The 18267-nt window shown below is 35.9% G+C and overlaps 1 protein-coding gene across 2 annotated transcripts in view; it reads right to left on the reverse strand.

The window, feature by feature from the left end:
- Window positions 1-661: 661 nt before the first annotated feature.
- The window catches only part of BCAP29 (B-cell receptor-associated protein 29), a 37562-nt gene continuing 19956 nt past the window's right edge, over window positions 662-18267 (reverse strand). Inside the window, exons 6-8 of one of the 2 annotated variants that reach the window (XR_001515759.1) lie at window positions 4607-4707; window positions 3404-3556; window positions 662-2466 (exon numbers count right to left, since the gene is read on the reverse strand). Coding sequence is in view for 1 of the 2 variants with exons in the window: in XM_006774864.2 (XP_006774927.1) it covers window positions 2431-2466; window positions 4607-4707 (137 nt within the window). In the remaining variant the exon portion in view is untranslated. The remainder of the gene's footprint in view (window positions 2467-3403; window positions 3557-4606; window positions 4708-18267) is intronic. The other variant, XM_006774864.2, reaches the window with a different exon arrangement.

Consider the following 18267-nt stretch of genomic DNA (forward strand, 5'->3'; position numbering starts at 1 on the left):
AGCATGGGATTTAATTAGAGATCATGGCAGGCTGGTGACATTGGGATAGTATAATAGGAAATAGTTAAGCTCCAGGCTCCAGATTGGGGGTTCAGGGTACTCTATTTACCAGCACTGGGGCCCAAGATATAGCCTGATAAGCAATGAGTACTTGGCTTCAACTTCTTAAATGCTCCTTCCTAGAGTCCAGGACCTCAAGGTAGATTTGTAAGTGGGGAAGAGAGTGTGACAAAACTATGTAACTCTGACAGAAAAAGATAAGAATGACACTCCTGTGTTTAAATCCGTAATACAGCCTAGCCCTTTTAAAACATAAAGAAGTCATTACAGACAATAGAAAGAAACAATACGCAGTGTGACCAAATCCGGAATACACGTTTATTTTTTGTTCAACTCCATCATTGGCAAGGAGAGCATAACTAACAAGTATTGTTTGAGGGGCAATTTGGTGTCGTGGTAAAGTATACAGAGTCTGAAGCAAAAGTTCCTCGTTCAAACCTTGGATAAATCATGGCAATACTTTGTTCAGCAAATGATAGTTTGTGTTTATAAAGACTAGCGTAATATCTGAACACCTGAATTCTATTTCAGATCCTGGCCCCGAATCCATCCAGTATCATGTTACCATGAGAAAACGGCTCAGAGGTTTGAGGCCTCAGGCTGCCCATCTGTAAAACTGAAGGCTGAGATTGAGGAGGACTTAAATGTAAACTGTAAAGTGATCTTGGGAAGTCTTTAAATCCTTGTGCTCTTCAAAGAGCACCCAGACTTTGCCAGACAGGCTGAACAACTTTGAGAATCACAGTATTACCTTAGTATACAGAGTAATCCTGACCTAAACGTTATTGCTCCCATTTTGAAGATGAGGAAATGTAAGTCTAGAGGGTTAAAAAATTTGTTCAAATCACATGGCTAAATTATTGTGAGGCTGGGACTAGATTTAAATTCTGCCAATTCTACAGGTGTGTACTTCCTAATTTTCTCTATGTTATTCTGTACTAGACTTGATTTCTGTATAGCAGGCCAAAATCACTCAACTCACTAGGTATTACCCATGTAGCTCTAACTTGGATATTTTTCAGTTGATACTTGGAGTTCTGTCTTGTTTCAGCACTCCCTCCCTCTTGTTATTTATGGTGCTGTCAGTCCAGATGGTCTAACTCTCATTTCTTACTCCTGTTAAATGTCTCCTACGTGTCTGTTTTCTAGCAGTAACTCTTGACTTTTATCTGAAAAAAAGTCTTACATACTTGCTCATTTCACCCATTTTGCAATGAAAAAAATTAAATATGTGTGAAGTTGATGCTAAAAGGATAATAAACAACAAAGGATAAAACAAATATGAAGAAAATAAAAACTCTAGTAATTATTTTCCATTTTCTTTTATATTTAGGTTTTTATGAGACAAGGAAGATAATTTCCACGTCTAAACACTGGGAACAACCTAAATCATATTAATGCAATAATCATTATCATTTTCTAAAGAAAACACTAAATGAATATTTGAATGGAAAAATAGTATTTAATATTTAGTTTTCAGAATACATAAACATCTCAGAGGAACTGTGATACCAGTGTATGTATACTAGAGGTAATATATGTATTATAACTATATAATCTCACAGTAATGGGAAATACTTACTCTCTGAGTCAAGAATTCCAAATTGTTGCAAAATAATTTTAGTTCAGTGCTGTGACAGTTGTACAAATAGATGTAAACTCCACTGCCAGATGGACTTTAAAAAGATTGACCACTTACTAATTACGTGTCATTGACACAAATGTCAACAAAAACAGTCCAATAGATGTAGAAGCACAGTAACAAAAATATAATTATTAAAACAGTTGTCTTATGAGACTAAACCATAGTATGTGTCATCAGGCTTTAAGGTCACTATTTTTATTTTTTGCTCTGACTCTTCCCTATTAATATAGTGGCAAATTCTGATCATTTATCCTTATTTAATCTTCCCATGAACAAATTTGCTGATGATGGATACTATATTCAAATACATAATCATTGTCATCATCTGATTAAATAGATTATTATTAGTAGAAACTCATCAAAGCTTTTAAAGGCTATTAATGGTTTCATGCAACTTAAAAATCTAATTTTGGAAGTAACTGGCTAATGAATTTTTGTTCCTATTGGTAAATAGCCACCATACACCACTGTTACTATGAGTATCTAAATGTTTTTAACATGCTTATATTTTACTTAAGAGACAGAATATAGACTTTACAATATATGTGAAACATCATCAAATATTGTGATAATGTCATTATAATAACAGCTTATGTATGGCATTTAAAAAAATATTGGCCAGTCATAGTACATTTTTCTGAACTGAATTTTAAATTTCTGAGAGACTAACATGATAGCAAATTTATCATCCTGACATGGTATGCCACGCTCTTCTTTCTGACAGTTCACAGGCTTTTCTTGTTGTCTTTTGGTAAACGATCCTGCAAGAAAAAATGGACTTAAGTAGTACAGCAAAGAGTGAGAAACAGATTCATAGATAAGACATGGACTTAAAAAAATTCTCTTTTCTGTGTATAGTTATTAATTGTAAGAGTAATCAACTGTGAAATATGGATTAAGAAGGTCTCAAATTTTAAAAACTACAAAATTGGTGGGTTTTACTAGAAAAGATGTCTAGAGGGGAAAATAAAACTCTTGTTAAGTTCTTTTTCTCCCCCGTCTTAATCTATTTTTCCTTAGCTTCACAGTTATATCCAGAAAACAAAATTTCTATTCCCCTCTTGCAAACCCAATTAAGACTTTTTGGCAGAGAAAGAATGAAGGGAACCACAAAAACCAGATGGGGTGGCCTTTTTTGTTGTTCTTCAGATACTTGCCAATAGAACTAGCTTCTCAAATTATACCCTTTACTGATCATGTTAAAAGATGACTATAATGTATTATTTAAAATTGGAAGAAAATGGGGTAGAAATAATCTTAAGAAATCTTGCTCCAAGAAGGTAAAAGTCTACCCTGAGGGAAAAAATTTCATAAAATGGAGTTGTAGTGTTATTGCTTATACATGGGAAGTTCATCTAAAGCTTATTCAGGCCAGGACCGGTTTGGCTCAGTGGATAGAGCATCGGCCTGCGGACTGAAAGGTCCCAGGTTCCATTCCGGTCAAGGGCATGTACCTGGGTTGCAGGCACAACCCCAGCAGATGTGCAGGAGGCAGCTGGTCCATGTTTCTCTCTCATTGATGTTTCTGGCTCTCCATCCCTCTCACTTCCTCTCTGTAAAAATATCAATAAAATATATTTTTTTAAAAAAAGCTTATTTAGGCTGAGCGTTGATGCTTTCAGAATAACTTTAATAACATTAACTTTAAGCAACCAATCAGAAGACAGGATTAGAGAAAACAGGTTATATATATCTTACTACTTTAGATAAAAATCACAGCTTGAATGGAGCAGTTATTCTGGATAAGTCCCTTAAGTAAAGGGTGATTTTCTAAAGCGAAAGTTATAAATTTGCAGGTGCTCATGCTTTTATACTGCCAATGACCCTTGGTTAGTTCTGTTTTTTTCTTTTCTAGAAGAGCACAAGTGCAAACAAGGAAAGGCAAGGACTACATATTTTGAAGGGACTGTTTTCTAATATTTATTTAGTAACTTTAACAGGAAGGGGACCAGAAGGGGAAATCCAAATGGGTTTAAAAGCTGCAAAGTAGGATTTGCTTATGGTAAGGAAATCAGCTTTCCCCTCTCCCACCTTTGTTTCCTTAATATTTTATAGTCCCTTATTTTCTGATTATTTTATTTAAAGTAAATGACCTATATAAAATTGAGAAAGTTAAGTTTCCCAAAGAACTTGAGGATACAATGCAATTTTTAAGGTTTGACAACAGAAGTGAAATTCATAAAGGACAATTAGAAACAGCTTTTTACTGTAGATGGTCCACAGCAATCTTTTGATTCTTAAGTAGGATTTGGAAGGTGAATATGATTATCTTGTATTTTCATGCAATGTCCTAATCTTCACCCTCTGGGTCAGTGGTCGGCAAACTGCAGCTCGTGAGCCACATGAGGCTCTTTGGCACCTTGAGTGTGGCTCTTCCACAAAAGACCATGTGCGGGCGCGCATGTACAGTGTGATTGAAACTTAATGGCCCATGCGCAGAAGTCGGTATTTTTTGGAAGAGCCACACTCAAGGGGCCAAAGAGCCGCATGTGGCTCGCGAGCCGCAGTTTGCCAACCACTGCTCTAGGTAAATTCTGGGTTCCTTAATTACTCAATAAAACCGGGATTAAGTACAACCTCTTGATTTGGGAAGGGCAAATAACACAAATAGTTGACTTAATTAATTACACTTTCAAAAAATATAAGCCTTGCCGAAACCGGTTTGGCTCAGTGGATAGAGCGTCGGCCTGCGGACTGAAGGGTCCCGGGTTCGATTCCGGTCAGGGGCATGTACCTGGGTTGCGGGCACATCCCCAGTGGGGGACGTGCAGGAGGCAGCTGATCGATGTTTCTCTCTCATCGATGTTTCTGACTATCTATCTCTCTCCCTTCCTCTCTGTAAAAAATCAATAAAATATATTAAAAATATATATATAAGCCTGTAACAAGGATGTCACCCACCTGAAGTTCTGAGTGTTCTTTTAGGAGTCGGTCATATTCTTTTGAAAGACTCTCTGCTTGCATCTTCATTGCCATTATGTCATTTTGTGCCTTTGAAAGGGCTAGAAAACATTGAATAGAATTTAAAATTTTTAAAGTAATTTCAAATTTACAGAAAATTTGCAAGACTTGAATAGAGAACTTCTTTGTAGCCTTTATGCAAATTCACCAACTCTTAATGATGTAGTACATTTGTTATTGTATTCTTCCTCTCCACACACACACAATTATTTTCTTGAACCATTTGAGAATAAGTTACAGGCATCATGCTCCTTTACTCCTTAATACTTCACTGTGTATTTCCTAAGAACAAAGGTATTCTCTAACATAATCATAGTATAATTACCAAATTTAGGAAATTTAACATCAATACAATACTTTTTCTAATCTACTATTCATATCCCAATCATGGCAAATGTTCCAATTATGTCCTTTTTATTATTTTTCTTTTCACCTCTAGTTCAGGATCCAGTCATAGACCAACTTTTGCTTTAAGTTGTCATATCTGTAGTTTCCTTTAATCTGAAATAGTTCATCAGTTTTTTAAAAAAAGATATGCTTATTAATTTCAGGGAGGGAGGGAGAGGGAGGAAGAGATAGAAACATCAATAATGAGAATCATTGATCAGCTAGCTGCCTCCTGATGCCCTCTACCAGGGATTGAGCCACCTGGGCATGTGCCCTACTAGGAATTGAATGGTGACCACCTGGTTCATTGGTGGACCCTCAGCAACTGAGCAATACTGGCCCGGCTAGTTCTTCAGTCTTGCCTGCCCTTCTCTCCCCCATCTTTTGTGACACTGAAATTTTTAAAAATGCAGGCCACTTTAAAAAATGGAATGTTTTTCATTTTGGTTTTGTCTGATGTTTCCTCATGATTAAATTCAGCTTATGTCTCCCACTTACATACAAACATTTATTTCATATTTGTGTTTTTGAATGTCTTTCAAGGTATCACATCCAGAGACCCATCAGCCTCTCAATAGCTTTCCATTTTATAATTATTTTCTTCCTTGTAACTTAGAAGCAGTATGTGAGAAGACGCTTCAACTATGTAAGCATCCTGTTCCTCGATAAACTTTGCCCTTATTTTTAGCATCCACTGATAATTCTTGCCTAAACCAATCTTTATTGTGATATGGTGATTTTCCAGCTTCACCAATCCATCCACATTTATCAGTAAGCACTCTACTATAAAGAAGAGCCTTCCTTTCTTTTTGGGGAACTATTTTAAAAAAATGCATTTTTGTTGATTTCAGAGAGGAAGGGAGAGGAAGAGAGAACTAGAAACATCAATGATGAAAGAGAATCATTTATCAGCTGCCTTCTGCATGCCCCCTCTGGGGATTAAGCCCATGCCCTGACTGGGAATTGAACCATGACCTCCTGGTTCATAGATCAATGCTCAACTACTGAGCCATGCTGGCTGGGCTAGGGTAAGAGTTTGAGGAAAGAAAGTGGAATTTATAAATTTAAAGGGCACTTTTTTTGGACAATAAATGAAATTATAGATCCTATTTATAAACAATCTGGTTGCTTTTCCTCTTGAGAAGTCATCACATGGGCATTTTTGTATATAAATATATGTCACTATCAATTAAAGTGCCAGTACTTTCTAAACAATGTTATTGAATTAAACTTTCTGCACTGTTCTATATCTGCATTGTCCAATAAATGTTCTACATCTGTGTTGTCCAATATGGCAGCCACTAGTTACAGGTGGCTATTAAGTACTTTAAATGTGGCTGTTGCAACTGAAGAACTGAATCTTAAATTTTATTTACTTTTAATTAATTTAAAGTTTGATTAAAATAGCACGGCTTTATAATTTCTTCTACATTACTTCTATAGATTCATAAATCTAAATTAGGTATTGAAGATTGAATCTGACAAGTTTAATGTGTCACTTGGTAAAGGTATGAGTTAGGCATGGAAGAAGACTTTTGGTAGTGGTTAGATTTCGCTGGAACCACAGCCACAGCATAAAGATTTACACATTCATTTTTAATCTGGATTCTACAGGGCATTTCCTAGAGGATATATGCAAATGTGAAACATGTTGTTCTCTTCAGGACCTTACTAAAAATGTTTAAGAGGCTAAATTTCCAGCACATAAAAAGCTAAGAAGATTCTACACCCAATAGTGTCTGACTAGCCTATAACGGTGGTTTTAAAAATACTGGTCAGGGCCTTATATTAAACAGAGGTTGGTCTTAATGTTAAAAGTGATTCACATTTAAATTACTGGCAGGAATAAATTACTTAGGAAATATCATAAATCTTAGCTATCAACTCATTAGTACCTTATTAAAAGATACCATTTTCCCATGAATTGTTAGATGAATGAGTTTTATGAATCTGTAAAAGCAGCAAGAGTTTTAATTATAAATGGGTGTTTTATATTGTCAAATACTTTTTCTGTATCTACTGATAGGATTTTTATCCTTTGTTTTGTTAATGTGGTATATCACATTGATCGTGGTATATCACGATCAATTTGCATATGCGGAACCATTCCTGTGCCCCTAGAATGAACACCACTTGATCCTGATATATTATCTCTTTAATGTATTGTTGTATTCAACTTGCTAGTATTCATTTATGAATAAAACACTCAATAGGATGGGTATAGAAGAAAAGTACCTCAACATAATAAAGGGCACATATGACAAACCCTCAGGTAATATCATACTCAATGGTGAAAAACTGAAAGCTTTTCCTTTCAGATCAGAAACAAGACCAGGATACCCACTCTCGCCACTGTTATTCAACATAGTATTGGAAGTCCTAGCCAGAGCAATCAGGCAAAAGAAATAAATAAAAGGCATTTAAATTGGCAATGAAGAAATAAAATTGTCACTTTTTGCAGACAACATAGTTCTTTATATAGAAACCCCTAAAAACTCCACCAAAAACCTATTAGAAACAGTAAATAAATAGACTAAAGTTGCAAATTACAAAATCAATGTACAAAAATTAACTGCATTCCTATATTCTAACAATGAAATTTCAGAAAAAAATGAAAACAAAAACAACAAAGAAACACAATTCCTTTTGCAAAAGAATAAAATACTTAGGAATAAATTTAACAAAGGATGAGATGAACCTATACACTGAAAACTGTAAGACATAAAGATATAGAAAGATATTCCATGTTTATGGATTAGAAGAATCAACATAGTTAAAATGGCCATATTACCAAAGCAATATACAGATTTAATGCAATCCCCATAAAAACCCCAATGGCATTTTTTAAAGAAATAGAAGAAATCATCAGATTTGTATAGAACCACAAAAGACCCCAAATAGCAAATGAATCCTGAGAAAAAAGAAGCTGGAAGTAGTGAATTCTCTGATTTCAAATTATACTACAGAGCAACCACAATCAAAACAGCATGGCACTGCCATGAAACACACACAGATTAATGGAACAGAATTGAGAGCCCAGAAATAAACACACATTTATGGGCAAAATAATATTTTGACAAAGGAGCCAAAAACATACAAAAGAGAAAAGAAAGCCTCTTCAATAAATGATGCTGGGTAAATTGGAAAACCACATGTAAAAGAATAAAACTAGACTGCTGTTTATCACCATACACAAAAAGTAACTCAAAATGGATCAAAGATCTAAATATAAGACTTAAAACAATTAATTGCATAGAAGAAAACATAGGAAGTAAATTTATGGATCTTGGTCTTAAGGAGGACTTTATGAATTTAACCTCAAAGGCAAAGGAAGGAAAAGCAAAAATAAATGAATGGCACTTTATCAAACTAAAAGACTTCTGCACAGCAAAAGAAACTCAATAGCCCGCCCAATTGAAAAATGGGTAGAGGATCTGAACAGACACTTTTTCCAAGAAGACATACAAATAGCCATGAGATATATGAAAAGATGCTCAACTTCCCTAGCTATTAGGGAAATGCAAAGCAAAATTACAATGAGGTACCACCTCATACCAATTAGAATGGCTATTATCGACAAGACAAGTAATACCAAGTGTTGAAGAGGTTGTGGAGAAAAAGGAACCCTCATTCACTACTGGTGGGAATATAAACTGGTACAACCACTATGGAAAACAGTATAGAGGTTCCTCCAAAAAGTAAGAATAGAATTATCATATACCCTAGTAACCCCTTCCCTGGTTATCAACCTCCCAAATTAAAATTTTTTCTATTTATAGATGAGAGAGAGAGAGAGAGAGAGAGAGAGAGAGAGAGAGAGACAGAGAGAGAGAAACATTGATTTGTTGTTCACTCATTGGTTTCTTTCTGTATGAGCCCTGACCAGGGATCGAACCTGAAATTTGGCATATCCAGGACGATGCTCTAACCAAATGAGCTACTCAGCCTGAGCATCAACCCCCAAAATTTGAAAATTTTTATTTGCAAAGATATATGCACCCCCTATGTTCACTGCAGCATTATTCATAATGGCCAAGACATGGAAGCAATGGAATTGTTCTTCGATGGTTGATTGGAAAAAGATACAGTATGTATATACAATGGAATACTACTCAGCCATCAGAAAAGATGAAATACTGCCATTTTTGACAAAGATGGATGTTGAGAATATCTTGCTAAGTATATTAAGTGAGACAGAAAAAGTTAAGAACTTATGATTTCACTCATATGTGGGATATAAAACTGAAAACAATAAATGAACAAAAAAACCCATAAACACGCACAGACACAAACAACAGTATGGTGATTACCACAGGGAAGGGGGTGGGGAAGTGGCAAAGAGTGTCAAAGATATGGTGATGGAAGGAGAATTGAGATTGGGTGGTAAACACATGCAATGTACAGATGATGTACACTTGACCCCTATATAATTTTATTTTTTTTAAAATATATTTTATTGATTTTTTACAGAGAGGAAGGGAGAAAGAGATAGAGAGTTAGAAACATCTATGGGAGAGAAACATCGATCAGCCGCCTCCTGCACATCTCCCACTGGGGATGTGCCCGCAACCCAGGTACATGCCCTTGACCGGAATCGAACCTGGGACCTTTCAGTCCGCAGGCCAACGCTCTATCCACTGAGCCAAATCGGTTTCGGCGAACCCTATATAATTTTATTAACTAATATCACCCCAATAAATTTAATTTTTGAAAAAGCTAGAGAACCACTTGTACTGTTTATTCAGAAGTTTTTTTCGGATCACTTCTAGAATGAATCTATAATAAAACAACTATAGAATAATCCTGCTTCTTGGGGGCACTTATCAAGCCAACGTATAAACTGTGTTTACTAGTATTTTGTTTTGTATTTTAGTGAATATTAAGAAACCTAACGATTACTATCTTATTGAACATACTCCAATAAGTAAAGGCTGTTATTGCCTCGGAGCATTTTGGATTGTTTTCCAGTCCTTTATCTATTTCTCTTTTTACAAGAATTATAATATCCTGTTTTGTATGCCTTCTACCTCCTTCTGGAACTGCTTTTGTGACTAAGGGATTATATAAACTTGTTATCTGACATTTTAATATGCTTGTTTTATTTTGAACCATATTATTTTGGAAACAGCATATATAGGGAAGATATTATTAGACAAGGAGGCTTGAGGTGATACATCAAACTCACTTTCAATTTTCTCATCTGCAAATATGAGTTGATATCACTTGACAGTGGCTTTAAGGAAATGCTGAGATATTTCATGACACCACTGGCCAGATTCAAATAAAGACTAGGTTATGTTCTAGTCACTTTTGGGGGCACATGAATCATTTATTGATATAGAGAGTAACCCCAACTAATGTTATAGTGATACATAGTATGCCAAAATGTTTGTGTACAATGACATGCAAGCAGGCCAAAAATACTTGTGGTTTTTAAACTGCCAAACTTACATTAATGGAGCTGTTTGCACAGTGGGAGGAGTGGGTGGAACTAACACACTGTGTAAATGTATTGTGTCACTATGATTTCTACCTGAGATAACAGACACTAATGGCTAAGCTTTGCCAGAAAATGGAAAAGATTTTGAAGGCATTGGCATGACAGCTAAAGTTGACTGTGGTACAAGAGCTGTAAGGATTGTGCCAGAGGAAACATTTCTAGATAAATTTCTATACATCTAGTGTTGGTTTCTTTTCAGTTTATTTGCTTCTATTTTTGAGAGCGTCAGAGTGTGATATACTGGAGCTATTCAGTACTTAAACCTCACATGTACTATTCCTTTATCAGTGATCAAATACTAGACCATTTACCTACAGAACTGTTTTCAAGATACTTGGAAAGTAGACTCACAGACATTTGTTAAGTAAGAAACATAAATTGTGGTTTTCATTGTGGTTGTTTTTGCCCATGCCTATATTACCAGGTACATGTAGATGACGTCTGTTTTAGACATCACTTTGGTCACCTTTTAACCTCCTATCCATACTTCCATTATATCTCACCAATCAATCTACTCCATTTGTTACCACTGTCCTCATTTCCAGTTTAGATTATTGGAATGGATTCCTCACCTAGTTTCCTGGCTACTCTAATTCACTGTCCACATTATCATCAAAGTGATTGCTCCTCTGCCTAAAAACTCTCTAACAGGGCGCACCCCCCCCCAGAATGTTAGCATATAAATAAGGCATATGAGGCCCTTCATGATGGATTTTAGGCTTACTGCTCAACTCTCACCACTGCCTCCACTTTATGTTCCAGTCACACTGAGCTCTTTGTGGTACTTAGAAAATGCTATGCTCTTTCAGTTACATGCTGTTCATTTTGTGAAAACATTCTTGCCCATCTCCCTTAACCTCCCTGCTTTTCTCATTCTCCCCCATTTAATCTGGCTAATTAAGATTCAACCTTCAAAATGTCAACAGACTGCCCTGGATCTCTGCTGTTGGCTCTGCTTCATCTTGAGCTAACCTTTATTACAGCACCTACCATGCTGAAGTATAACCATGTCCCACTAAACTATGGTCTACTCAAGAAACAGTTGTATCTGCCTTGGGCACCCAGCACTATGCCTAGCACATAGTAGGTGCTTAAATATGTTCCTTAAAGGAAGAATGGATACATAAAAAGTTTACGTTTTAGGCACCTAAAAACTTCACTTGTGTAAAACTAGTTCATCTCCTAAAAATAAAATAAATGCCAGGTAAATAATGAGGTGTCACTTTAGTCACCTGATAGGAATCTTGGTTCCAACTAAAAACAGTTATATCATTAATCAAAAAACAAAATATTCAGGATAACTGGACAGTCACAAAGCAAACAGACCATTCTTGAGATATTTTGATAAAAATATAATCATGTTACAAATATCTCATGTTAATTCAGAATTACAAACAAAAACCAAACAAATAGTATTACAGAATACAGTTCAATAAAATAAAAATAAAAAAACACATAAAACACTCATTCTGGGACTGGGGAGAGATATATGCAAGACAAGTAAGAAAATAGGAAAGTACTAAAAAAATAAAAATAAAGCCCCCCCCCGCCACCAAAAAAAATCCACAATGATGAGGATACGTAAAAGGGACACAGGAGCCAACTAAAAGATTCCCAATAGCCAAAGCTTGGACAACTTGAGCAACAAAATACATTAATATTAAATTATAACTCAAAGTACAAAATGAACACCCATGAGTCCATATTGAAACACATAAAGAAATAAGTAGAGGAGAATAGACAAATCTGTGAAGTTCCAAATAATTTATGTAGATACTCGACCTTCAGGAGGTGGAACCTAATTCCTCACTTCTTAAGTATGCACTTCGAATAGTGACTTCCTTTCAAAGAGGAGTAAAAAAAGTAACATGATATCATAGAGAAATCTGACAAATACTACCTCAGCCAGGTCAACATCAACAATAATAAATCATGTTGCTATGTACTCTTGATGTTATGTGATGAATTACAATAGAGAAACATTTCAGAAAATAGCTAACCAATACTTCTTAAAATTGTCAAGGTCATAAAAAATAAGGAAAGTCTGAGAAATTATTATAGCCAAGAGGAGCCTGAGACAAGAATACTAAAGGTAACGTGGTGTGCTGAATGAGATCCTGTAACAGAAAAAAGACATCAGATGAAAACTAAGGAAATCTGAATAAACTATAAACCTTAGCCAATAATAATGTCTCCTTATTGGTTCATCAATTGTATAAATGTACCAAATTAATGTAAGGCATTCTTTAAAAAAAAAAAGGAACAGTACAGGACATATGGGAATTTGCTGTATTATCTTGCTTATCTTTCAATAAACTGAAACTGTCCTAACATAAAAAGTTTATTATAAAAAAGCAGTAAGTCCAGCCCTGACCGGGTAGCTCAGTTGGTTAGAGCACTGTCCCGATATGCCAAGGTTGAGGGTGCAATCTGCAGTCAGGCCACTCAACCAAGCATGAAGGGAGACAGTTTCGGGGAGGCTTCCTAGGCGTGGCAACGCTGAAGCTGAAAGATGAACATAGTCTATAGAGAAGAGTGGAGGAAAAAGGGCATTACAGTCCTGGGCAAAGGCAAAAAGTAATGAAAGACTACTGTCAGAACTACAAACTACAATATTTAATAAAGTAGGAGTACAAAACTTATATTGGACAAGGGTGGGAGATAAAGCTAGAGATGACGGTGGGGACCAGGTGCCATCTTGAAAAGTTGCAAAGGTGATAGAAACCAATAAAGACTTTGAAATAGTACAGAGGCATAGTCGGAGACATGGTGTTGAAAACTGCTGGTGGCAATGTGAAGAAGCAGAGAGATTAAAGTGGGACATGCTTTAGGAGACCGCTTGCTTTGCAAGAGGAGCATCAAGAATTTTTGGAATGGAAATAAAGCTGCACAAGTAATTTAATACAGAGTAAACATTGAGTAAAACCAAAAATAGCTTTCTCACATGCAAAGAACAAAGAAAACATTAATGTTTTTTTGGGGGAGGGTCTCTCAGTTTCTCTAACCATCACTAGGTATACTAGTGCCTACCCATACCTTCTAGGGTACTGGGAATATGAACGAGGTTTATGGGTAAAGTGCTTTTGGGTTTAGAAAAGACATGGATTTAAAGAATGCTTATACTTATAATGATTACTGGTACTCAGGGCCAGGGAACTGATAAATATGCTTTCCAATTTAATAAATAAAATAAGCCACACTGTGTATGCTATTGACATAGGAAATATCAATACTTGCATAAAGACTTCCTTTATTAATTTTAGTTAGGTTGCTAAGTAATATATTTAAAAAAACAATTTTGGTTCTGTACTTACTGAAGAATAATTATAAATTATATTAATATGGTAGCTTTGCACTTAAAAAACAGATGTATGTTTAAGGCAAAGCACTGCATAAGTATAGATTATAAGTGATTGCTTTGAAAAGGGTATGTTTTATAAAGCAAGTTCATGTGTAAGCAAAAGCAATAAGTGGAATCTATAAGAATTATCAACCTATCATGTGAGAATTGAAGGAGTCAATTTACAAAGAACTAATTTTACTATAAAATTTCTTAAATTATCTGATCAAGAAGCACAGGTGCACAGCAAATTTTTAACAATAGCAGAAAAAATATTATCACCATCCTCATTTATACTGAAAAAGGTACTCTTCTTTATTTGAAGACCCTAAATAGAGGTCAGTAAACTAATTCTGTAAAGGACCAGATAGTAAATGTTTTTAGCTTTCTATGCCATGCAGATTCTGTACAGTCTATTCAACTCTGCAGTCACAGAAAACATGTAAACGAATGATTGTGGCTTTGTCCCAACAAAACTTAATTTTTAAAAACAAGGCAGCAGGCTGGGTTTGGCCCATGGTCATACTTTGCTGACCCCTGTTCTAAAATAGCACTTGTAAGTTTTATCAGTTTTTCTTAAGTTATAAATTTACTGAAAATAACTAAAAAATAAAGTATCAGAATATGAGAAGAGGATCCAAATTGTACTGAAAATTTCAAGGAACCTCCTAAAAAGTTTCCTATTTTAGCTCTATCAATTTTCCTTATAGAAAGAACAAAATCTACACAGATAGGGGATGTTGCAATGAGATTTAGTTTTAGGAAAAAAAGAGGTTTTTCGCCCTAACCGGTTTGGCTCAGTGGATAGAGCGTCGGCCTGCGGATTAAAGGGTCCCAGGTTTGATTCCAGTCAAGGGCATGTACCTTGATTGCGGGCACATCCCCAGTGGGGGGTGTGCAGGAGGCAGCTGATCAATGTTTCCCACTCATCGATGTTTCTAACTCTCTGTTCCTCTCTGTAAAAAAATCAATTAAATATGTTTTTTTAAAAAGGTTTTTCTTTCTTTAATTTTTCAGCTCATTTTCCTAGGTGATTGCTTTTTATCCATTTCAAAAGTGACTGAATCAGGTACCAAGCGGGGACAATTTGAACATGAAGATGGTAAGTTCAATTCTGGGTAAGTTGATCTGAGACTGGTTAAATTTGCACATGGAAATGCCCCATCAGGCAATTTCTAAAGCAAAAATTCATGCTTCAGCTTTTAAACCAAAACTAATTCATCTCATTGGAGTTTAGCACTTCTTTTTTTAAAAAATATATTTTATTGATTTTTTTACAGAGAGGAAGGGAAAGGAATAGAGAGTTAGAAACATCAATGAGAGAGAAACATCGATCAGTTGCCTCCTGCACATCTCCTACTGGGATGTGCCTACAACCCAGGTACATGCCCTTGACTGGAATCGAATCCGGGACCTTTCAGTCCGCAGGCCAATGCTCTATCCACTGAGCCAAACCCGTTTCGGCGGTGTTTAGCACTTTTAAACACTTCCAAGACACCCACAGAAAAGAACAGTGCTATTATTATGCAATGGTTTTATAAATCAACCTCAGATTTAATTAGCAAATGAACATATCAAACCTCTAACACTGCATAGTTTACCCTTGATCAGGCTTTGAGAGGTATTTTTATCTTTTCCAATTTAGAAGCTTATTTATAAAAGACTTCACCTTAAATTTGACAACTTTTTATTATGATATATAAAAAAGACAAATGGATTTGGGAAGTAAAATAGTGTCAGAAAAAAAATCATTCCTAAACTTGAAAAAAAATGTTTTAAATTACTTTTGACAATGTTATTTTAGGTTGATAGTTAAAATCTAAATGAAAAAAAATTTCTTTCTTCTTTCAGTCATTCCCTATTTAACTTGTAAAGTTTTTTTGATAGAAGTAACAATAATATCTATTAACTTATTCATTTTTAACATAGACAATGCACTGGGCCATTTGTGTATACAACTATTCTGTGAAGAGCTATCGTCTAACTTCCCCAAAGTAAAAGTCAGTTAACACTAAATCTGAGTGACTAAATTTCACACTCCCAAATGCTATTTAGACGCTTTCATAGTACCTTTGAACAAATAAAAAGAATTATTCAATAGATGGAAACATTTCAGTTGTTTTATTCTTTCTTCTGGAATCTAAATCCCTGTCCACAAATTATGCGACAAAAGGTTTTTTTTGGCTCTATATTTTTTTCTTGCTAAAAATCTACTGCTGCCTCTGTATTTATTTTAGAATAAATTTTGGACCTCTAAACATGGAACTCATGAGCCTCCAGCTCTTGGCTTTCCCACTCACCCTGCCATACATCAACCATAATCTAGTCATCACGGCCTTTCATCGTTGGTCTGTGTGCCTTCCTGAGGCTAGGGAAGGACTCTCCCATTTCAGCTTCCGAAATCCCTCTCATCCCTAAGCCTCAGCTCAAATGATACCATCCCTATGAATTTTTTCCTAGACTCTGCCAGTAGTAACAATCACTCTCTCCTCTGTGCTACTAGACCTTTATTTTGGCTTATCAACTTGTGCCTTATTTTTTAAAAAATATTTTTTACTTAATTTCAGAGAGGAAGGGAGAAAGTGAGATAGAAAGAAACATCAATGATGAGAGAAAATCACTGATCAGCTGCCTCCTATTCACCCCCTACTGGATTCGAGCCCTCAACCCAGGCATGTGCCCTTGACCGGAATCAAACCCAGGAAACTTCGGTCTGCAGGCCAATGCTCTATCCACTGAGCCAAACCAGGGAGGGTGAAAAACATGTATTTTTTTATTTAAATAATAAAAATTCATTAGAAGGAAATAAAAGTAAAAATATAGTATGATCAAAACTACCATATTTTTAAGAGCATTAATAATTTTAAAGTAAGATGACGGCTTTGAAATAACAGCAAGAAAAAGACAGTTCAGTTCATGCCCACGAGAATTTACAACTGTAAAACATGTTTAGGTTGGACTTTGGGAATTTATTTTTAGATAGATAGATGGCTCACACCGTTCCTCTTTAGGGAATTGGAAAATCTCCAAGTTTTAAATTATATCTTTTTCTTGAGACTTAAGACTCAAGAGGCAGGAATTCAGTTAGGGTTACTGATAAATAGAATAGCAATTTCCTTGTAATTTTCTCTCTTGTCTTGACCTTCAATTTCTCCTAAAAAGCACTTCAACATTTTCACTCCCTTATCCTATGTTAGTATGACGTTTTACTGGCATTAAAAGATAATGACTATATATATATATTTTTACTCTAACATCTTCCAGGGTAGTGAAGTTGGTCTATAAAAGGAAATGTTAGTTCTTTTCAAGGTAAGTCACGGTGATATGGAAGTATTTGCCTAGGAAGAGAGTTGAATTAACAAAATCAAGATTAAAAAGGACAAGAAGGTTCTGTTTTTTGGTCCAAATATAAGGTCCTTGTTAAATTCTGTCAACACTCAGGTACCTAGAATGGGCTTTTACATTCAGTTTCTACATTAAAAATTTGCTTTATCCTCTACAGGTATGCTTCTCAAGAACAGTTTTAATTATGTTCCATGTTAACTAATCTTGCAATAGCCCTGGCCGGTGTGGCTCAGCTGGTTGGGCCTTGTCCAGTGCACTGAAAGGTTGCTGGTTTGATTTCCAGTCAAGGCACATTCCCAGGTTGACTGGGTTGGGAGCTCAAACCCCTGTGGGGGGTGTGCAGGAGGAGGCAGATAGATGCTCCAGCACCACTGTTTCTCTTTTTTCCTTTCCCTTTCTCTCTCTCTAAATGTCAATAGAAAACCTTTTAAAGAAATCTTGCAATAAATTAATTATTTGAAAAGTTCTTTAAGAAAAACTGTTGATAGCCCTAGCCGGTTTGGCTTCGTGGACAGAGCGTCGGCCTATGGACTGAAGGGTCCCAGGTTCAATTCCAGTCAAGGGCACATGCCCAGCTTACGGGGCTCAATCCCCAGTGGGGGGCGTGCAGGAAGCAGCCAATCAATGATTCTCTCTCATCATTGATGTTTCTATCTCTCTCCCCCTATTCCTCCCCCTCTTTCTCCCTCTCTGAAATCACACACACACACACACACACACACACACACACACACACACACAAACTATTCATAGAAACAGATGAAAATGAAGGAAGGAAGGGATGGTGGGTAAGAGGGAAGAAAGGGAAGTAAGGAAAGGAAGGACAGGAAGGGGAAGGTGAGGGTAGGAGGACGGAAAGGAGAAAGAGAGAAAGAATAAAGGCAGGATCAATGACTGCCCTAATCACTTTTTTGTATTTTCTTCTTTTTCTTTTCCCTTTTTTGTAGGAGAAATATACTACTGCTCAACCTCTACTAAAAGGGCAGTCCTAGAACTCTGTTAATGTAGCATGTTACAGACACATTCCTG

This window comes from Myotis davidii, unplaced genomic scaffold (assembly GCF_000327345.1).
Source record: "Myotis davidii unplaced genomic scaffold, ASM32734v1 scaffold125, whole genome shotgun sequence".
In the NCBI taxonomy this organism is placed as follows: Eukaryota; Metazoa; Chordata; class Mammalia; order Chiroptera; family Vespertilionidae; genus Myotis; species Myotis davidii.